Source organism: Phalacrocorax carbo, chromosome 2 (assembly GCF_963921805.1).
Source record: "Phalacrocorax carbo chromosome 2, bPhaCar2.1, whole genome shotgun sequence".
Classification (NCBI taxonomy): domain Eukaryota; kingdom Metazoa; phylum Chordata; class Aves; order Suliformes; family Phalacrocoracidae; genus Phalacrocorax; species Phalacrocorax carbo.
The window spans coordinates 13,567,510-13,587,304 of record NC_087514.1 but is presented as its reverse complement, the minus strand read 5'-3'; the positions used below and the strand labels follow the sequence as shown (position 1 = coordinate 13,587,304).

Genomic DNA, 19,795 nt, shown 5'->3' with positions numbered 1-19,795 from the left:
TCCAGGATGCAGAGGCCCTTGCCCTGCAACTACAGCTTCCTAAATCACGACAGCAAGGGCAAAGCTGAGGGGCTGGAGAGCGGTTTTGTCAGAGCTAAAAGTGTGGGGGCCGCTGCCGGAAAGAAAAGGACTGCCCGCCCTTGCCCCGTGTGAGGATCGAACTCACGACCTTCAGATTATGAGACTGACGCGCTACCTACTGCGCTAACGAGGCGGCTGCAGAAGCGATCCCCGCGCGGGCTCTCGGCGCTGCCCCGGGCCCCGCCCGGCCGCCTCCCTCCCGGCCCGCCGGGGCGCCGAGGGACCGGGCGCCGCCGAGGGACCGGGGCCGCCCCGGCCCGCCGCGGGGGAGGACGAGGGGCGGTGGGGACGGCCCGGCCCGGCCCGGCCCGGCCGTTTCTCCTACTGCTCTAACGGGCTGCCCGCCCGAGGGCCCCGCCGTGACCGCCCTGTGGGAGCCCGCGGTGACTGAGTGGGGTCCTGTGGAGACGGTGTCGGATCCTGTTGTGGTCGTGTGGAACATGGGAGCGACCATGTGGGACCCCATGGTGCCTGCGGGGGTTCCCTGGGGTGACAGCTTCGGGTGGCCTGCGTGGGGCCCTGCTGTGGCCGTGTGGGGGGCATTGGGGTGACCGTGTGGGACCTGGGGTGACAGCGCTGGCCCTGGCCGGGACGGGGGGTGACGGCCCTGCTGGGCACAGGGAGGCCCCGATCGGCCTTGACAGGGCGCGATCTTGCATGTCAGGTTAATTAGGCGGCATCATTTTCGGCATAATTGCGCAGAACAGGTCAGTAGATAATTAGTGACTTTTGGCCGCGTCTCACAGCTGCGGGCGGATGTTGGGGGCGGGGGGAGGGACAGGATAGTTTTTAAAATCACAGCAGGAGCTTGGGGCTGGGCCCCGCCACCCCCTTGGCCCCCAGGCAGGTGTTTCCTGATCTCCATGGCTCCGGGATTAAAATCTGAACTATTTCATACCCTTTTGTCTTTTCATATATATATTTGCGTCATCCTCACATATACTCACTTTCTTCCCCCCATAAGGCATCTGGTGTAAGACACAGACTCAGAATTTGAGAAGGTGCCCTGGAAGAAGTGGGCCTGTATCACTCTGAGTGGCCCTGAAGACGTCTGTGTTCCAGAGCACAAAGGTCAGAGCAGCAGGACCCTTTCCCAGCTCAGCCGTGCCCTCGGCAGCCCGTGTAAGAGCCCAGACTGGTGTGTCCCCTTGATCCTGCACTCCACTCCGAAGCTGTGGCACGCCAGTTTATGGATGCAGAGCTGCGCGGGGCAAGGGCAAACGCAGCCTGCGTGAGAAAACTATGTCACACGTGCCTCTACGTAAAAGCATGCAAGCAGGTATTTACGGCGTACCTCAGGCAGGGTGCCTTCCCACCCTCCCTCTCCTCGCCCCCGCGCAGTCATACCAGTCGGCCTGGCTCCCTGGAGGCACTGCGCCTCTCACCCCGCTGCGAACCTGCGCCTCCGTCCTGCTAATGACATGGCAGCCAAGCTGCCACGGGGACAACGTGACTCCAGAAGCTGCAACCTGGAAAAAAAAAAAAAGAAACCAACCAAACAGCCTTAAATGTGCACAATCAAGTGATGAGTGTTTGTATTTCTGATGCTTTGAGGCCAGGTCACAACCCTCCCTCCACATAATATTCAGGATGTTTGGGAAGGGGTATTTTTGTTTTAATAGGGTGGCGTAGTCACAAAGCTTTAAAGAAATAAATGAGTGAATCGTCTATGATAATAGCAACATACTACGAGCGGGGCACCGTGACGAAGTTCAAGTCTATTTTTAAGCCTGCCTGGCAGCATGTAGGTACAGACAGGAGTCCCTGACCCTTTCTGCTGTTCTGGAGCTATGGACATAGCCGATGTCTCTGTCCCAGTTCAATGTCAGAGTTCATTTTGCTCCCTAACAAATACTATGGGAAGACAAAGAAGCCTCAAGCTGTTTTGAAGATTGTGCAACGATGCTTGGGAGCCTACCTGCGTTTGCTTGAGTGCTTCCCTCGCTCACATTCACAGGATGCAACAGGAAGGGAAATACAGCCGAATCAGACGGCCCTGGTAATTGGACTCTCGAATCCTTCGTATGCCCTGGGGGTGAGGTGGGTGCCTCTCAGATAAGCAATCTAATCAACTTCGCACTTGTGTCCCATCTGGAGACAGATTGTTGCTGAAGCAAGCTTCGGGGTTTTTTTTGAAGATAATTGTACCGACGAAAATCGGGGAGTGTGAATTTGCCTGAGGAAATAAGATCTCTTTATTTTTATTCGTAGTTAATTCGTTCAGCCAAGGCGATTTCATGCCAGAATGCAGTCTCCACACAAGAAGGACGATTGCGCTGCCTATGCCGCGCATATGCATGGTGCCTGCCCGGCAGATCGACTGCTGCGACAAAGAAGCATGAGCCACTCCAAGCACATGGGCAAGATAAGGAAAAGGCTGGAGGATATCAAGAACCAGTCCCAGAAGTTGACAAAAGCAGATTTCAGCCACAATGAAAGCATAAGGTTGGCCACCGACGCCTTCCTGGATGGTGGGACAGACTCTTACCTGGAAACTTTAAGCAAAGAGGGCGAGGTAGATTTCCTCTCCTCAGTGGAAGCTCAGTACATCAAGGATAACACCAGGGAGTCCTATTACGCGCAGGAGTCCCTGGCTACCGATGGGGTGGCTGCGCCAAAGCAGAATGATGCCAAGTCGCTCCCTTCAGGGACCTACTTCCCCACTGTCTCTGACAGCAGTGAGCCAGCTCTGCTGCACACATGGATTACAGCAGAGAAGCCCTATTTAAAGGAAAAATCCACCGCCACTGTGTATTTCCAAACAGAGAAGAACAGCAACATTAGAGACATCATACGCCGGTACATCAACAAGACCACTCAGGTATGGGGAGAGAATTGCTGTTCCCTCTGCATTTGGTTCTCTTCCTGCTCTTAAAAAGATCAGGTAAACACGGTGTTTGATCCGAGCCAGCCTTCTGCGTGGCAGCATAGCTTTGCTCTAGAAAGGGGCTGTAAAGAGCCCGTTGTTGAACACAGGCAGTGATTTTTTATTTGTTTTGTACTCACACCAACATATTTTTACGTTGGTGACTTAAAAAACCCCCATTCCCTCTTTTTTTAAATGCTCATTATCTCAGCAGAGCAAATGTGCCATAAAAAGGGCGGCTGGGCTCTTCCCCTTCTCGTGTACCAGCAGCAGGATGGTTTCCTCTGTTCAGACCATTGCACTGGTAATGAGAATTAAGCTAAAGCGAGCTCTGTTTGAGAGGATTCATGGGAGATGTGAGTGAAGGGGAGCCCAGAGAAGGGTATGCGCGTCTGGTGTTCCAGTAGCTGTCCCCAGAGGAAGGAAATTCTCCAGGAAAAAGACCTTTCATCCCTAATATGTTGTCAGAATCACTAAAAATGCCACGTGGGCTCCATACAGAGACTCTGTAGCGTAGCTTGGCATGTGGGAAAAGTGCAGATAATGCCCCTGACAACAGACAAGTGACGGGGGGGGCCACAGAGAGGGGCCAGCTGCAAGCCAGCCTGCCCATGCACTGGGAAACCAGAAGCTGAGCAGCTGGAGGGGGACAAAAAGTCTCTGTCTTGTGTGTTCTGGCAGATCTTCTGTTTTCCTGGAAAAAATATAATCTGACATTTCAGGGCTGTGTTTACCATCATCTGGGAGTTTTCCCCTTGTATAAACTCAAGACGCCACTGGCAGTTTCACAGGAGCAAAACCAGGCTGTAGTGCCTGCTGTCCGGCACGGGCTGTGGAGCCCGCTGGAGTTACAGATTTTTGCTGTGTTATTCTCCTGCAAAGGCAAGTGCTGGGTCTGATAACGCTGAGTGTAATGGCAGGGGAGAAGAATCCCCGCTGGCAACTGCCCTGTCAAAGGCTACAAGTCCTTGGCACATCAGGGATTATAGATCAGTCATTTTAAGTTGGCGGCATCAGGCAGATGCAGTGACAGAAGAAATGTGTCTGGAATAATAAAATAAACATCAGGTAAAGTATCAACCCAGGCCAATTTTCTGTTCTGAGAGGAGAAAACCTGTAGGGAAAAAAGTGGGAAATGTAATATAAATACGTGGTTCACATGACCTTCTTAACCATCTAATTTACATTACAAGAGGGTTCTGGAGCAATACTTAGAGTGTAAATTTGCCAGCTGCTTTTTGAGTGCAGTTTTTTGATGGCAGCATTTATTAATCAGTATCTGATAAAGGCCTGTCCTGGGTAGCCTAGTATTTGATATATCCATTAACAGCTTAACAGAATAAAGACTGTTTGTGGATGGCATTGAACTGCAAAGGATTGGTAAGTAGTACTATAATCTTAGCACATTTGTGGAGTAGGCATGAATCATAAAATGAAATTCAGGCAAAAGAAGTGAGAAGTACTGAAAGTAAGAGAGGAAAGTTGTGCAGAAATGCAAGTTGGGAACAGCTGGTGAAAAAGCAGTACTGGAGAGAGGGATCTGGAGCTACAGTGAGGCTGGACGCGGTATTGTGCTGCTTAAAAAGACAAGGTGAGTTAACAGTAAGTGTGGATGTGAGATATTGGATGTAACTGTGCCACTTACCTACCACTGGCAAGGCCCTTTCTGAAGCACCATGCTTTGGCAGCAGAAGGAAGGTGTGGGATCCCCACTGCTTGCCTGAACAGGATGCCGGCCACACAGGATGTGCTCGGTCTTGTAGGATTTCCTCGTGGGGGTGAAGGGAATAAGCTTGCTGGCAGGTGTGGGCACAGGCTTTGGAGTAAGATTCAGTGGAAGTTGGAAGCAATTAATAAGGCAGATCTGCAGAGATACTACAAAGTTTGTTTTGATTTAAGACGATATCCTGTGAGTGCAATTATCAAGGGTTCCCTTTCTAGTCAATGGAGAAATAGGCACCTTCTGAAGATAAGTCAGCTGTTAGCTGGGCTAGATTGCCCTTGGGAGATGACCCTTCCCGTGGACAGTAAGCAGACATCAACAAGGACCAGCACCTTTATGAGGCCGTGCCCAACGCTGAGTGTAGGGGCTCAAGTATGGAAGCAGGTTTATATCGTATTTACGGTTCCCTCGATCCACGCATTTAAGCTGCTGTTGGAGCTTTTATGCCAAGCCATGAGACTCTCCCACCAGTTTTGAATTGGGAAGCACAGATGTATGGTTAAAACGAAACAATTAGTTTATAACTAATTATAAAAAACAAACAAAAAAAATGGAGCTGTTGCAGTCTGTCGCCCCACCACTAACAACAGAGTGAGGATTTAAAGCCAGGACTGTTCCAGGTGTAAGTTGTAACAGAGGAAGCGTCATCCAGTGATTCTTGCTAAACGCATGTGGCTTAGGAAAGCTAGTCAGCCATTTGGTAAGGGCTGCAGTCTCCTAGCTAGGTCCTTATTGTTCTCCGATTAGCACTTCAATATATTTGCTAGTGCTGCAAATTCATGGGTCATCTTGTGTTTTGTGATTAAAAGGGCTTAACTGAAGTGCGTTTGTTGCATGTTACATTGGCATTATATGAGCAATAAAGTAATGATGCAACGTGTCTCGTCGATTTACTGATTCAGGCACTTAGGTAGAAAACCTGAAGAAATATCCACATGTATCTCCAAAGATTTGTGTTTGTTGGAATATTTTTAAAAAAAAACCCAAACCTACATTTCAGTGGCTTCACAGGCAACCTTAAGTTATGTAAATTGACTCTGCTGATGCCTCTGCTTTTCCCCCCTAGGTGCTAGCTATCGTGATGGATGTGTTCACAGATACTGAGATTCTTTGTGACCTGCTGGAGGCAGCTAACAAGCGCATGGTGTTTGTCTACCTGTTGCTTGATCATGGCAATATAAATCTCTTCTCGGAGATGTGCGACAAGTTGCAAATTGCTGAAGATCTCTTCAAGGTACCGTGGCGGTGTGAAGCATTGAGGCTCAGATTCATCTGCCTAACTTTAGGCATGCTGAGCTAGAAGCATGGTTATGCTAGGGTCAGTCCACCTTGTAATTAAAAGGGAGTAAGAGATTTCCAGAGGTAGCATTAGCTCACCTAATTCCTCTCTGAAGATGCCTGCATTTTTCCATGGATGTTACAGGAAGTTAAGGCATTTCCATTAGGTCCTTAGATGAAACTAATCTGGGCCCTGGAGTCCTAAAACAGAACTTAACTCCCCTAGTAGAGTTGTCTAACATAAGCATTACAACTGCTTCTGTTTAATAACTCTGCAGCACCTGTGATCCAGCGGCCATGGGGAGCAGGTGCACAAAACTTTTGCGTGGCAATATCTTGGTTGCACGAGGTAGTTTCTAATAAAACATGTTGTTTAAGCTCTGTTTTAAAGATAATGCCTCAAATTTAGCTGGCTGTTAGCTTAGTCTACCTTCATCTCTGCCAGAGGGAAGTAATCTTAAAAATAACCTCATAGGGACCATTCAGTTGTTGCTTGAGATGCTGTGGGCACCTGTGGCGTTTTTGTGGGGATAGCTGATACTGCAAAGGCAGGGGCTTTCTGGAATAGCAGCTGGAGGGCAGGCAGGAGACCTGAGGGTGTCTCACATGCACCAAACACCAGTGTTTCAACAGCTGAATTCCACCCCAAACGTATAAAGAAACTGAAATTAATAAAACATGCTCACAAGAGTGTTTGCATGCCTGTAAGCCCCCACTCCTTAGGAAGAACAACCCTGTGCTATTTATTGTAAGCGTGCTGCTACAATGTACAGGCTTCGACAACGTGTGAGCCAAATCCTCGGGGCACTTATTTACTAAGGCCTTGATTCTGCAAAGTGTGCGTATGCACAGCGGAGTCAGGTCTGGGTGCCAGGCCTGCCTTAAATGCGCTTGCTCAGGTACAAGGACAGTGCAGAGCATCGCTTGGGCCAAATTGACTTGCTTCTCCACTCACATGTGTACTTGCATCTGATCCTGTAAGGCGGCATTCGTCTGGGCTGCTCTAGAAGATCAGCCTGTATGTCCTTGCAGGCCCAGGTGGATTGGAAGAGCCGAGGTTTTGCCCTGCCAACATAAAACAAGAGAGCTTACAGCTAGAGCAGAATGTTGTTGGTGTGTCAGCAGTGGTAACAGGCTGCTCTCAGCTATGGACACATCTCTTATTTTGGTAGGGTTAGCATCAGTTATCGTTACACAGCGTAGCTCCATCTGCACGAGTTTCCATGCAGGTTTATATCCCCGCTGAAACAAGTAACCCTGCGGCAGGTGAGAGAGCTTGGCTAGGTTTCCTCTCACCCCAAATCCTCATACATAACATTGGAGAGTCCGTGAAGAAATCATAACAGACAGTGGGGAAGTGAAGAGCTAAAGGCGGGTGGGGGAAAGGGCCCTTTCCTTCTGATTTTTAAGTTTTAAAAGCAGAAATTCACTCTGTTCTTTTGGGTTTTTTTTTCTTTACAGAATATTTCAGTCCGCAGTGTTACTGGAGAGGTTTACTGTGCCAAATCAGGCAGGAAATTTTCAGGACAAATACAAGAAAAATTTCTTATCTCTGACTGGAGATATGTGCTCTCTGGATCTTACAGGTGAGAGAAGCCATTGCAGTTTATGTCTAGGTAATCTTTTATGATTTTTAAAATATTATTTCACAAAAAAGTGCCATGGAAATTTTTGTCGGGATGAGAAGTTTTTTTGAACAAAAAACCCTCATGTTCTCAAATACGTGCCATTTTTCATTAATCTATTTAACTTGCTTTAAAGCTGATGTTAGTTCTTTATGGAGCGTGGAATTCAGTTTAAATGTTCAGAAACTAACATAAACAGCTTTGCCGGTGCAGCCTTGGAGCAGAACTAGAAATATGTATAGCTTAATATTATGCTTTCCTCATTGTTTGGGTCCTCAGATGCTGTGATCATGAGGCATGATACATTTTCATCTCCCTCGAGATCCCTTAATGTAGCATATGTCACTCAGCTTATCTGAGGATTTGTTCTCCATATGACAAGTTTAGTGATTAAAGGGAAAACAGAAATGCTTCAGAGACTTACTGTTTTTTTCTTGTGTTTCATTAGCAGGTAGGCAGCATGTGTCTCCATGACTGTTGTACCTTCCCTTTTTTCTTTTTTCTTTTGTCTTTTGTCTTTTTTTTTTTTTTTTGGGAACTGAGTCTGTAACTCTCCACTTTTGTGCTTCTATAATTATTTCAAGTAGAGGATGTAGCACCTCAACAACTGGGTTTTTAATTAAGATCCAAGATCCTCAGGTCAGGGGATTTCAGGAGACTCTCTGCTTGCATCAAATAAAGTTCCTGCGCCTCATGGCTACATGGATAATCTTCACAAATGACCTAAGTGTATCATAGAAATCCAGATACAAAAAGGCGAGAGAAAAAAAATAGGAGGTGATTATTTAATTAAAAGGATGATATTGTTTTTCATAATCCCAGTTTATGATTTTGAGGCTTAAATGCCTCTAGTCTGATAAAGCTCTGCCACCAGGAAGATTACATAACTATAGTAACAAACATAAAGGTGACTACGTGGGGTTAGCGTAGGCTGCAGGAGCTCAGCTGTCCACAGGGCCAAGCATCCAGTTTTCATTCAGTTTCCAAATGAACCATCAGACAAAAATGAGTGAACGCTCAGAGTGGGTTTTTTATTGGCCACTTTGTGGTTTTCTTGTTCTTTCAGGTTTGGTTTTTTTTAATCCCTCACCAAAGATGTGTAGAAGTACAACAGCAGATTTATATAGAAAGTAGAAGTGAAGGATGTGTGGGAGAAGGGGGACAGAACAAGATGTATTTTCTTTAGCCAAGAAGCTCACTTTTAGCTTCTTTTTTCAATCATTAAAAAAGGAAAAAAGAAAAACCCTCAGAGTTGTGTGCATAGTCACTTCTGTCATTCTCTACTGCTGTTGCAATGTCTTCTAACCTCAAGAGCCTTGCCAAACTGCATAATCCTCTATCCAGCAAGCAAGCAGAGAGGGTGGGGAGGAACAAATCAGTGCACTATTTAACTTCAGCATGCTCAGCACCAGCATGCAGATTCACATGGGTTATAGCTGGCTATAAGTACGTGGCATTTCTGTAGGCTTGCTAGCTCCCGCTTAATCAGTCTGAAGGTTTTCTGTTATCCCTAAACCGTATCCACCAAACTCTGCAGGTACAAACAAGAATGATGTTGAGTAGAACAGACTCAAACTCTTCTGCAATGCATTTGCTGGAAATCAAATTAGAATAAATCTTAAAACTAATACAAAAGATCTTAAAACTAACACAATAGCAAATTTCACCTATGTGCTGTGCTCTGCATGACTTTCTAATAGTGATTGAGGAACAGGCTGAGGGAATGAAATAGCCTTTCAGGCCATACTGCTCTAAAAGGGACCCTGGCTCACCACTTCTAGCCAAAGTGTTTGGGGACGAAATATATTTGCCTGATGGACAACAAAAAGGACTGAAGCTGGCAACTAGTTAGAGGCAAAGGAACCATCACTGAGTCTGTGGCATATCCTGCTCTGGAGTGTTTTTTAAAACTACGTTAGAAAGCCATTGATTGAGTCAGTGTGGAATAGCATGGCCCTGCTGTGCAGGGCAGGCTGGAGCTGAGAAGCTTCTGAAGGCTGTTCCAGCCATGTGTCTGAGTAAGTGTTCTAAGTTACAGATTTCCTCTCAATTTTTATTGCCAATGTCTATGGTGTGGGGTTCGGATGCAGTAGTTAATTTTGCTGTTTCTGTGTTACGCTACTCCATCCTATGATAACTATGCCATTCCTTCTTTCTTTTTATTTTTAAGTAATTTGAAGTTAGATTATCTCAGTACTCCTAAAGAAGGCAAAATGAAAAGAGCAGAAAGCACAAACCTTAATCCTCGGGGGCAGCTGAGCACCTCCCCAGCTGTCTTTCTGAAAGCCACTGGCCGCTTCAGAGCCCATGTCTAACATCTAACACTGGGATACTTTGCCTAGAGCATTGGGTCAGGTGGGGCAGGTTTCTCCTACAGAGGTCATCCCACCAGCAACCAACACTAACACGTAGGTCAATCCAAACCTGAGCTCAGCTGAAAAACCCAGTCCTTCTGTTTCAGCTTAAATGCGTGTAATGCTGCATGTTACTGTAGCACAGTAAATGCAAGGAATGAGAGCACCACTAATGAACTGCAGCTACAGTAATGCAGAGGGTGCACTCAGAAATAAACAAGTCCAGTGCAAAAGAAGGTTGGACAGGAGAGGTGGGTTTTGATTCAGACAATCATAAATGAAAGAATCTGGAACAGGGCATAGGTTTTGGGACAAAGCTCTTGAAAGATGGCTGAGAAGTATCTGTTAATGACTGAATTTGTGGTACAGCTTTGGCCCCAAGCTAGGCGGTACTTCTTTGTGCTTTCTCTTCTTTCTGTTGTGCTTCACTCAAAGAGGCTCTGTAGAAAAACAATCCTTCTGGGCAAATAGTGACAATAAGAGGCTTCTCTGAGCCTTTCCCAAAAGAGCACTCAGAATAGTAAACTAAGGAGCAAAATAGGGCCGAAAACGTACGCAATTAATTTCATCTTAGAATGAAGCCAATGAAAACCTGTTACGCCTTTATGTCAAGTTCTGCTTTGTTCTTCAGCAAAGGGCACAGAACGTAGGTTGCTGTGACTCACTACATAAAGTCCACAAATGTTTGTCTAAAATCATGTAGGTCTCACCTTGTTACTTTACTTTGCAGCTGACCCATTTTCCATCAGTCCATGGAGAATCTTTGGGCTATTAATTGGATCCAAATTTCTCTGCTTTCAAGGGTTACAGATGAGATCGATGAGTCACAGATGAGTGTCTGTCAGGTACTCCAGGAAGTTACTTGTGGGAGTAAATGTTAAAAATTGGGCACAACAGTTTTTTCCTCTGATTGTGTTGGATTTTAAAAGCCATATATAAGGGTAATTGGTTTTTATTTATCTCTAAATTTTCTTCTATAAACTAGATATATCTCTAGCACATAAAATATAAACCTGCCACTCCATACCTCAGCCCTTTCTTGAGTTTGTAACCTTCAGTGTAGATATCCCAGACTAATTGCGCATGTTTTTGTATTTGCTCCTGGCTTGTTACCTCCTTAACAGTCAGAGGAAGGACATGCAAAGGTTTAGAGAGTGCTTCCTGGTGAATAAAGGCAATGTTGGGCTAGCACGGCAGATATTACCCACACAGGGGGAGTTAGCTTGCTGTGCTGTTTACCTCGGCTCCCAAGGATTTTTCCATATTTAGAATGATTTGAACAAAGTGGATGAGAAGTACCTGTATTATAGTGATTTAGTAACTTATAGTTACTTATGATTGGACTTTCCATGTAAATATAAGTATTGTAGGTTTTCCCGGTGGCATTGAACTAGTGATTTCTTCACTCCTCCCCTTGCTCCTGAAGCAACAGTATAAAACCACCATATGTCCCAAACCCAGCCCTCCTTAAGAATGCTCCAAATGGGCAGATGCGGATCATCTGTCTTTATTCCCATAGTGTCAGCTCGGGCTGTCAGTCCCACTGAGTTTCACAGGAGTTTTGTCAAAACATGACAAGAACAAGATGTGAAGTGCACACACCTACAGCCAAATCTAGCTCTCAGCAATCCTTGTGCAAACCCAGCTTAGCTAATAAAGTCACACAGGAATAACCGGGGCAGGGTTTTGCCAACGCAGAATAACCTCAGGTTCAAATCCAGCGCTGCTCTGTATCGTCTGCTGCACAGTGCCGGTCAGCTCAGGGAGTAATTACATTTCGTTCTCTCAGCTATGCTCATTTTATTGATGCCACTGCTGCTCAGACAAGGCAGCCTGCACAGCACAACCAAGCTGGCTTGTGGTTTTGTAAAAGAGCACAAATTTATGTTTGCCAAGTGGATTAGGGAAGCACATAAAAGAAAAAACATTTAAAAGCTATGGGGTGTCCTAAGGTGTGTCTCCGGACTACCAGAATGAAAACGATTGTGGTGTTTCTCCCTTACTTCATTGCAAAGTAGTATTTTTATTTTTGGAAAGGCTGTAGGAAATATTTATAATTTCATTTTCTCTGTAGTGAAGAAAATAAGCATTTGTCAGGTGTGATGGTTTGTTTGGTGGGAGTGGGTTGTGACAGGGAGGTCGGGTTTTTATGTGTTTCTCTTGACCAATGGAGGAAAAACAGAGCAAAATGAAAACAAAGTTGTTTTGTTTTTTTTTTTTGCTGGTCTTTCTAATATCGGGTTTGAGTGGGTGGATTACCAATTGGCACAGTGTTCTGCAGGGAAGGTACAATTTAGGTGTGTGCAGACAAGACATCGTAACACCTTAATTTAAGCATTGTGCGTGGAAAAGAGGTACCCAAAATAGGGGTTTAAACTCCTTTCCATTCAACAGACACCCAAACCTTGGGTACTGTATCTGAAATTTAGCCGTGCAGTGGATCTGGATCACTACTCCCTTTAGGAAGTTGTATAACTTCACAGGGTTTCTTGAAGGTTTTAGATGCAGCTGCAATAACAATGCTTGCTCCAAGTCAAAGAGCACCAATGTGAACTGACCTGAAATTCAACTGCGACACCATCTTCATCCTGTGTTTAGACAAGAAGCTTCAGCAGCAAAACGCATTTGCCTTTTGCACCGCCCCTGCAGGGATCTCCAGTTCCTAATGGCTGATGTGAATGCTAACCCGTACCTTGTCTCTCCTTCCAGCTTCACATGGTTATGTGGCCAGGTTCACCGCAACCTCCTCTCCAAGTTCACGGGTCAAGTTGTGGAGCTGTTTGATGAAGAGTTCCGGCACCTTTACGCGCTGTCCAAGCCAGTGAGGGGACCGAAGTCTCCACCACGCACCATGCCCTTCCTGTTCAGCAAGAGTTGGGCCCCCCAGCGCAGCCTCCCCGACAGCGATGAGGGCAGCGCTAACACTCTTTCCGATCCCTTCAGCAGCCGCTCAGCTGGCAGCACCCACAAGACCAAGCAGCCCCCAAGAACTCACATATTCAGCAGCAACTTCACCCCCCCGTCACCTCTCCAGAGAGTTAATTCCTTCCACAGCTACGTCTCATTCACACTCCCACCACCACAGAAGGCCATCCACACTAGCTACTATCAGCCGCACTACCTGGCCGATAACTCCACGGTTCTGTATAACAACATGAACGTTTACAGACCTATAAGACTTAGACAAGAGGAACCGAACAGGACAGGGTTAAGCTCACCCTGGAGATGCCTCCACAAAGCTAACCTGTTTGCATAATAACCACCTTGTTTTGAATTGCAAGTAAATGTAGTGGGGACCTGTTTAGCAATCGCTTGTGTACTGATGAATATAGAAATTCTGTATAATACAAAATGAGGATGATTTCAAGCCTCTTGTTTTGTTTTGCTGCTTATGGATGCTTCGTTTCCCTAATTAAAAAGCCAAGCCTGCTAACATGTAAACCTTGGGTGCATCATGATCCCAGGAAGAGCGTGTCTAAATAATGTTGCTCACAGTGCAACACTGGTGCTGCCTGTCACCTGGCCTTGGTAGCATGTTTGTGTAGCAGCCCATCTAGGTGGTTAACTGTTTTTCATACGGCCAGGCACCAGAAAGCGGGGTAAGTCACAGTTTATTACTACACATTTTATGCACTTGCATAAGCAGACAGAAGGTTGCAATTTATGTGCCAAACAAAGGTGGTGTTGGCAGCAGCTGTCCACCTTCGTGCTGTCATCGCACCTTAACCTTGATTTAGGAGGACTCCTTTAGGGCTGATGGGGAAGCATAGTTCCCCCTATTGCACTGCCTCGGAGCTGGCTGCAAGGACCTCTGTTCACAGGGTTTCTCTGGAGGGGCCTGCTAACCATGACATGGACCGAGACTGACAATTCAGGTTACGGAGGACATCCTGCAGCCTCTGTATGCTCATTTCCCCTCATTAGCAGCACGGGTGTGTTCCAGCATGCTTTGTTACAAACCTCCGATCCCACCAGCTCAGAGCAATTCCCCTTACTGCAGAGCAGCCGTGTAGATTCAGACTGGGAAATGAAGCTGAGTAAAGAAGCGAAGTCCTACTAGTAACACACCAGGACTGAGTTCCAATTCATGTGATAGCATGCGGATCTTAGAAATCCTCTCAGTGGTCGTTTGACCGAACATGAAGTTAGAGACAATAATGCTTTATTTCAGAATTCTTCAAGGTTTCTAGTTTTTAAAGAGAACTTGGGTGTCTCTAGTGCCCATTGAATACAGAGGGAGTTACAGAGGTTCAGCAGCTTGAACCAAAAGCAGAAAAACATTCTGCCAAATAATCCATGAAAACGATGGAAGCTTTTGTAGTGGAAGGCAAAAAAATAGTAAGAAAATTCATGAAACAAAGGATTTCTGTTCAAATCCTGAAGTTACTAGATGCCTAACATGTATTGATTTCTCAGTAATTTCTTTTTTACACCTGCTTTATATCGTCTTTCATCTGACTCCATCAGAAAACAGAAACCTAAACACATTTGCACATCTGGCTCATTTTGTCTGCTTTCTCACCTGCTCAGAAAGGAATACAATTTAATTATTTAGGCTGTGGATGATGAAAATTGTACACCACAGCAAGATCTCAGGGGAGGAAAGTTTCTCATCCTTGGAAGTGCAACCATTTTGAAAGTATACCGGTAAAGTTTATAGAACATTATGAAAGGTACAGAATGGACACATGCTGCTCTAGCTTCGATGTGGACATTTTCACATGTGATATAAAATATTGGAGCCCAGAATAACAATAAACTATTACATATAATTGTAAATTCTGCACCTAGCAACATTTTTGGGATTCCTTGGGAAGAAGGGAAAGTCGATTTTAATTCCTATGATGATTCTGCTTAAATATCTAAATATGGCAACCCTTCAAATAAAAGAGAAGACTTTCATTAAAATCCCTTTGAGAATCATTTTGTTTCTTCATATTCTCTTGACTTGTGCACCTCATTCTTCTCTTCCAAAAGCCAAATGGGTTCCACACAGTCAGAGTCCAGGTGAAGAGGAAGCACATTTTATTTCTTCTGAAATCAACAGGAACAGAACTAAACATATGTGTCCCCCCAGCCTAATTAAGATTGCATTTCTCAATCTGGTTCAGTGCCCTGATCCCATTGTGGCACAGAGTGGGATGTGGGGAGAACTCTGTAGACCACTGCCTCTGAAGCCTACGAAATCCATGAAGGAGCTGTTCTCATCTCTGTGGGGCAAGGTAGCTGCCTACAGAAGTTTTGGAGAACACAGCTTGTGAAACGTAGGCAGGGGACAAGCTAATACCCAGGACCACTGTCAGTTAAGAGCTGATTTCAGCCCTGGACCAGGGATACAGCTTGCGCTAGTTCAGACAACAGCTGAACTTGAATATCAAATGGAATTTCAGTTTTGATGGAAAATAATCAGAGTTTACAATCTCAGCAATGAGTTATGCCAAAAATCTTAACAGGTCCCCACAAGCCTGATTATTCAGTGGCGAGGGGAATGTGTGGTTACAGGCAGAACTACCTGTCAGGATGGTCACGGCAGAATGCTGACATACCTCGTCTGTCTGCTGCAAGGGAAGGGCTCGAATGAACACTTCTACCATACAATGCACCCTCAGCAAGTTTGTGGATGACACCAAGCTGAGTGGTGCAGCTGAATCCCTTGAGGAAAGGGATACCATCCAGAGGGACCTGGACAGGCTGGAGGAGGGCACCCATGTGAACCCTGTGAAGTCTGACAAGGTCAAATGCAAGGTCCTGCAGCTGGGTCGGGGCAACACCCAGTATCAGTACAGACTGTAGGATGAAGGGATGGGGAGCCGTACTGAGGAGAAGGACTTGGGGGTACTGGTGAAAGAGAAACTGGACATGAGCCAGCAACATGTGCTTCCAGCCCAGAAAGCCAACCATATCCTGGGCTGCATCAGAAGAAGCATGGCCAGGACGTCAAGGGAGGTGATGCTCCCCCTCTACTCTGCTTTGGTGAGACCGCACCTGGAGTGCTGCGTCCAGCTCTCGGCCCAGACCCTGCAAAGGCACCTAATTACGATGCAGAGTGCCCTGGGCCTCACCCAAGTTTGCTGGGGCCCATTGGAGGTCCCCACTGCCCTCCAGAGATCCCCCCAGTCTACAAAATCCAAAATTAAAAAAAAAAAAAATCACTTTTAAGTACAAATTCACTTCTGTGGATATTCTGGGGATTTGTATAGGCTACATTTATTTATGCTTTTTAGCTCCCATCACCCACATCTAGATCCTCTTCATCTGCCTCAAAATAAGTGAGACACCAAAAATATAGTAACGAGGATCATTCCAGTTCTTTTCTGCCAGGTCATCCTCTGAATCTTCTTCAGCAAAATTACAGGGGATGAATCCTCTTGTGCCATCTGCCAGCTCTCCCACAGACCAACCGCCTTCATCCACCTGCCCAACGACATAAACATATTGTCCAGCAGTTAGAGGAGGCTCCAGTTCAGGCTGCTCACTGGGACCATCGAAAGGATTGTGGCTGTATCGAGCTATGGATGCTCAAAGCCTTCCTGGTGGTTCTCCCAGAGCCTGCGGGAGGATGGACTGCTCGTCTGCTACTGGTTCTTCTGTCTCACTTGTGGTGTCCTCCTCTGACAGAAGGCAGGACCCAGGGCCATCCCCTGCCTGAGCTGACTCCGAGTGGCTCTGAAACCGATTCTCTGGTTCACTCACCTGGGCTCAAAACAGTTGCCCGTCTTCCCCGTGGTCTGTTTTTACTTCTCTCTCAGCACTTTCTGCCACTTCCCCACAGCTCTCAGTTTGTGCTCTGCAGCTTCCAGCTGCGTTTGAAGCGAGCTTATGGCTTGGAGGGCAGAATTTTGCCCCTCTGCCATGGGCGCCAGTTGCCCTCTCAGGTCAGCATTTTCAGCATGTCTGCGCCACAGGCCCCCAGGCCGCCCCATCCCGCCTCACGGCTGACGGCTCGGGGAGCAGGCTGTCGGCCGCCGAAGGCTGCTGCCCACAGTCACCACTGGTCACCTTCCTGGGGTCTGCGAGGGACGGCAGCCCCCGACCCCGTGTCAGCCGCTGCCTCCCTTCGCCATGCGGGCGCGGAGGCAGCGTCTGCCATGGGCCAGGGGTGGGCGAGTGTGGCCTTATGTGTGTGGCCTGGCCCCGAGCACTCGATGGAGGGCTGAGGCCGTGTGGCCTTATGTGGGATGTCCTGGCCCCCAAACACAATGGAGTTTGGGCTGAGTGGGCACCTCGCAGACAGCAATATCAACCCACCACAAAGGCCATACACAATTTTATTGCAACTTTGCTTCTTTCAGACCATTTGGTCTGGTTTCTTCTGTCAGCAAACACGCTTGTACAGGTGAGGTCACTGTCAGTCAAGTCCTATTTTGCATATCTTTGAACACACATTTACATTTCAGGTTTTTCTTCCATAACACATTGCACCTCTCTTTTGTGTGCAGGGGGGCAGGACCAGCCACGTAAGGCTGTGTTGGGGCTGGCTGGGGTGGAGTTAACTTTCCCCATAGAGCCTTCATAGTGCTGAAGGGTGCCTTGCCTGCCCCAGTGCAAACCAGTGGTTTCTAGCGCTGTCCTGGGCCTTGGCCTGTGCTTTCTAAGCCACAGTTCAGTACTGTCAGAGGACTGTGGTTAAGGCAGGGACCCAAACCACCTATGAGAACGCCTTGACTGAGACCAGGATGAAAACTGCGTCTGAGGTCATGACAGTAGAGACAGGGACCCAAACCGCATCTGAGAGCACCATGGCTGAGACAGGGACCCAAATAAAAACAATTACAGTAACTGCCCAGTAGTGAAAAAGAAACAGTGGACAAGTTTGTCAAGGGGTACATATCATTGATGAGCAAGGGAGGAGGAAAAAAAGGAAGGGTTTGATTAGCAAGCCAGTCCTTCAGCAAAGAAATGTGAGGAAGCAGTGAAAGAAATCAGGCAGGAGGAGGAAACTACCTGGCCCCTAACCTCATTGCCAGAACTTCAATAGATACAGAAAGATGACAGCTGCCAGCCAGGTGAGCTGATTGCTGCCTGGATGCTCCAACGCTGGGGTAGCAGGGCCAACAGTCAGCAACGGGAAGGTAAGGACGCCCAATGGGTGGGAGCCCTTGCTAGAAAGTGGGGGAGCTGAGACAGGAATTGGAAAAGAGGCAGCAATTTGCAGTCTCTGGAGACAACTCCTCTCAAGTGTGAGGGCAAGATACCCATTCAAGGAAGATCTTGTGAACTAACCAGGGAAGTGGACTACTGTGGATGACGGCATCCAGTACCTGAGACAATTAGTGGTGCTGGAAGTCATCTACGGTGAGCTAGACAATGGTGAGGTCTCCAAAGATCCAGAGGGCATCCTGAGCATGCAGGCCATGTGGAGGAAGGTGACTCAAAATGTCCCAGCATCATGTACTAACAGCTTGGCAGCAGGGTATTGCCTGCATACAGATATACCAACTGTGAAGAGAGCATCTTCTTGGCTCCAAAACTTTGAAGAAGGTCTCCATCCTTCCTCATCCCTACAGGCCAGTGCCTTGGCTGCCAAAGGTGACTCAAGAAGTCAGTCCCCTCCTGCCCTGGTCAGAGGGAAAGAGAACCCCAGGCATACGCCAAGTGGCGCACTCTGGTTCTTCCTGCTCGATGAGGGGAGAACAGGAGGAAGTAGGATGATGAACCCACTGTAAAACCAGAAGCCCATGTACATGAATGGAGAGCAGAGAGCTGTTGAGAAGGGGCCACCCAAGAAACCTGTCAGCTTAGTTGCTGTACAGACACAAGAAGGCAATCAGCAATCTCCCAGACATAGAATGACCGAGATCAACTCCATTGATCCTGGTGAGGCGACTTGTGGTCTGGCACTGAAAGGGTCAGACAGTGAATACTCTGACCAGGAACAGAAATAGTCCCTGCCTTTGGCCAGGAGGAGGAGGAAAGGGATGAATTGTTATACTGCACTGTGTGGATTTGATGGCCTGTGTTGTGGTTTAACTCCAGTCCACAACTAAGCCCCACCCAGTCACTGGCTTGCTCCCCCTGCAGTGGGATGGGGGAATAGATTCAGAAGGGTTAAAGTAAGAAAACTCATGCATTGAGACAAAGACAGCTTAATAGGTAAAGCAAAAGCCACTGGCACAAGCAAAGCAAAACAAGGAATTAATTCACTACTTCCCATGGGCAGGCAGGTGTTCAGCCATCTCCAGGAAAGTAGGGTGCCATCATGCGTAAGGGTTACTTGAGAAGACAAACACCATCACTCCAAATGTCCCTCCTTTCTTTTTCCCCAGCTTTTATTGCTGAGCATAATGTCATATGGTATGGGATATCATAGAATCATAGAATGGTTTAGGTTGGAAGGGACCTTTAGAGGTCATCTAATCCAACCCCCCTGCAGTGAGCAGGGACATCTTCAACTAGATCAGGTTGCTCAGAGCCCCGTCCAACCTGGCCTTCAATGGTTCCAGGGATGGGGCATCTTCTACCTTTATGGGCCACCTGTGCCAGTGTTTCACCACCCTCATAGTAAAAAATTTCTTCCTTATATCTAGTCTAAATCTACCCTCTTTTAGCTTAAAACCATTACCCCTTGTCCTGTCGCAACAGGCCCTGCTAAAAAGTCTGTCCCCATCTTTCCTATAGTCCCCCTTTAAGTACTGGAAGGCCACAATAAGGTCTCCCCGCAACCTTCTCTTCTTCAGGCTGAACAACCCCAACTCTCTCAGCCCATCCTCACAGCAGAGGTGCTCCATTCCTCTGATCATTTTCGTGGCCCTCCTCTGGACCTGCTCCAACAGGTCCGTGTCTCTCCTGTGCTGAGGGCTCCAGAGCTGGGCGCAGCCCTGCAGGTGGGGTCTCACCAGAGCAGAGTAGAGGGGCAGAATCCCCTCCC

General features: G+C 47.1%; 1 protein-coding gene and 1 non-coding gene across 2 annotated transcripts; one reads left to right on the top strand and one right to left on the bottom strand.

The window, feature by feature from the left end:
- Window positions 1-141: 141 nt before the first annotated feature.
- TRNAM-CAU (transfer RNA methionine (anticodon CAU)) lies at window positions 142-214 on the bottom strand. Its single transcript has one exon. It is a non-coding gene; the product is annotated as a tRNA-Met (tRNA).
- A 414-nt stretch (window positions 215-628) lies between these two features.
- Window positions 629-13,362, top strand: FAM83A (family with sequence similarity 83 member A). Its single transcript, XM_064445426.1, has 5 exons — window positions 629-2,121; window positions 2,293-2,902; window positions 5,737-5,904; window positions 7,410-7,534; window positions 12,637-13,362. The coding sequence occupies exons 2-5, from the start codon at window positions 2,327-2,329 to the stop codon at window positions 13,181-13,183; spliced, it is 1,416 nt and encodes a 471-aa protein (XP_064301496.1). The 5' UTR covers window positions 629-2,121; window positions 2,293-2,326; the 3' UTR covers window positions 13,184-13,362.
- The last annotated feature ends 6,433 nt before the right edge of the window (window positions 13,363-19,795 follow it).

What these genes read in the sequence shown, in the direction of transcription:
- FAM83A (XM_064445426.1), top strand. Translation starts at nt 2,327, where the DNA reads ATGCAGTCTCCACACAAGAAGGACGATTGCGCTGCCTATGCCGCGCAT. An exon ending in ACATCAACAAGACCACTCAG is followed by an intron (nt 2,903 to 5,736) that starts GTATGGGGAGAG and finishes TTTCCCCCCTAG; the next exon opens with GTGCTAGCTATCGTGATGGA. An exon ending in TTGCTGAAGATCTCTTCAAG is followed by an intron (nt 5,905 to 7,409) that starts GTACCGTGGCGG and finishes TTTTCTTTACAG; the next exon opens with AATATTTCAGTCCGCAGTGT.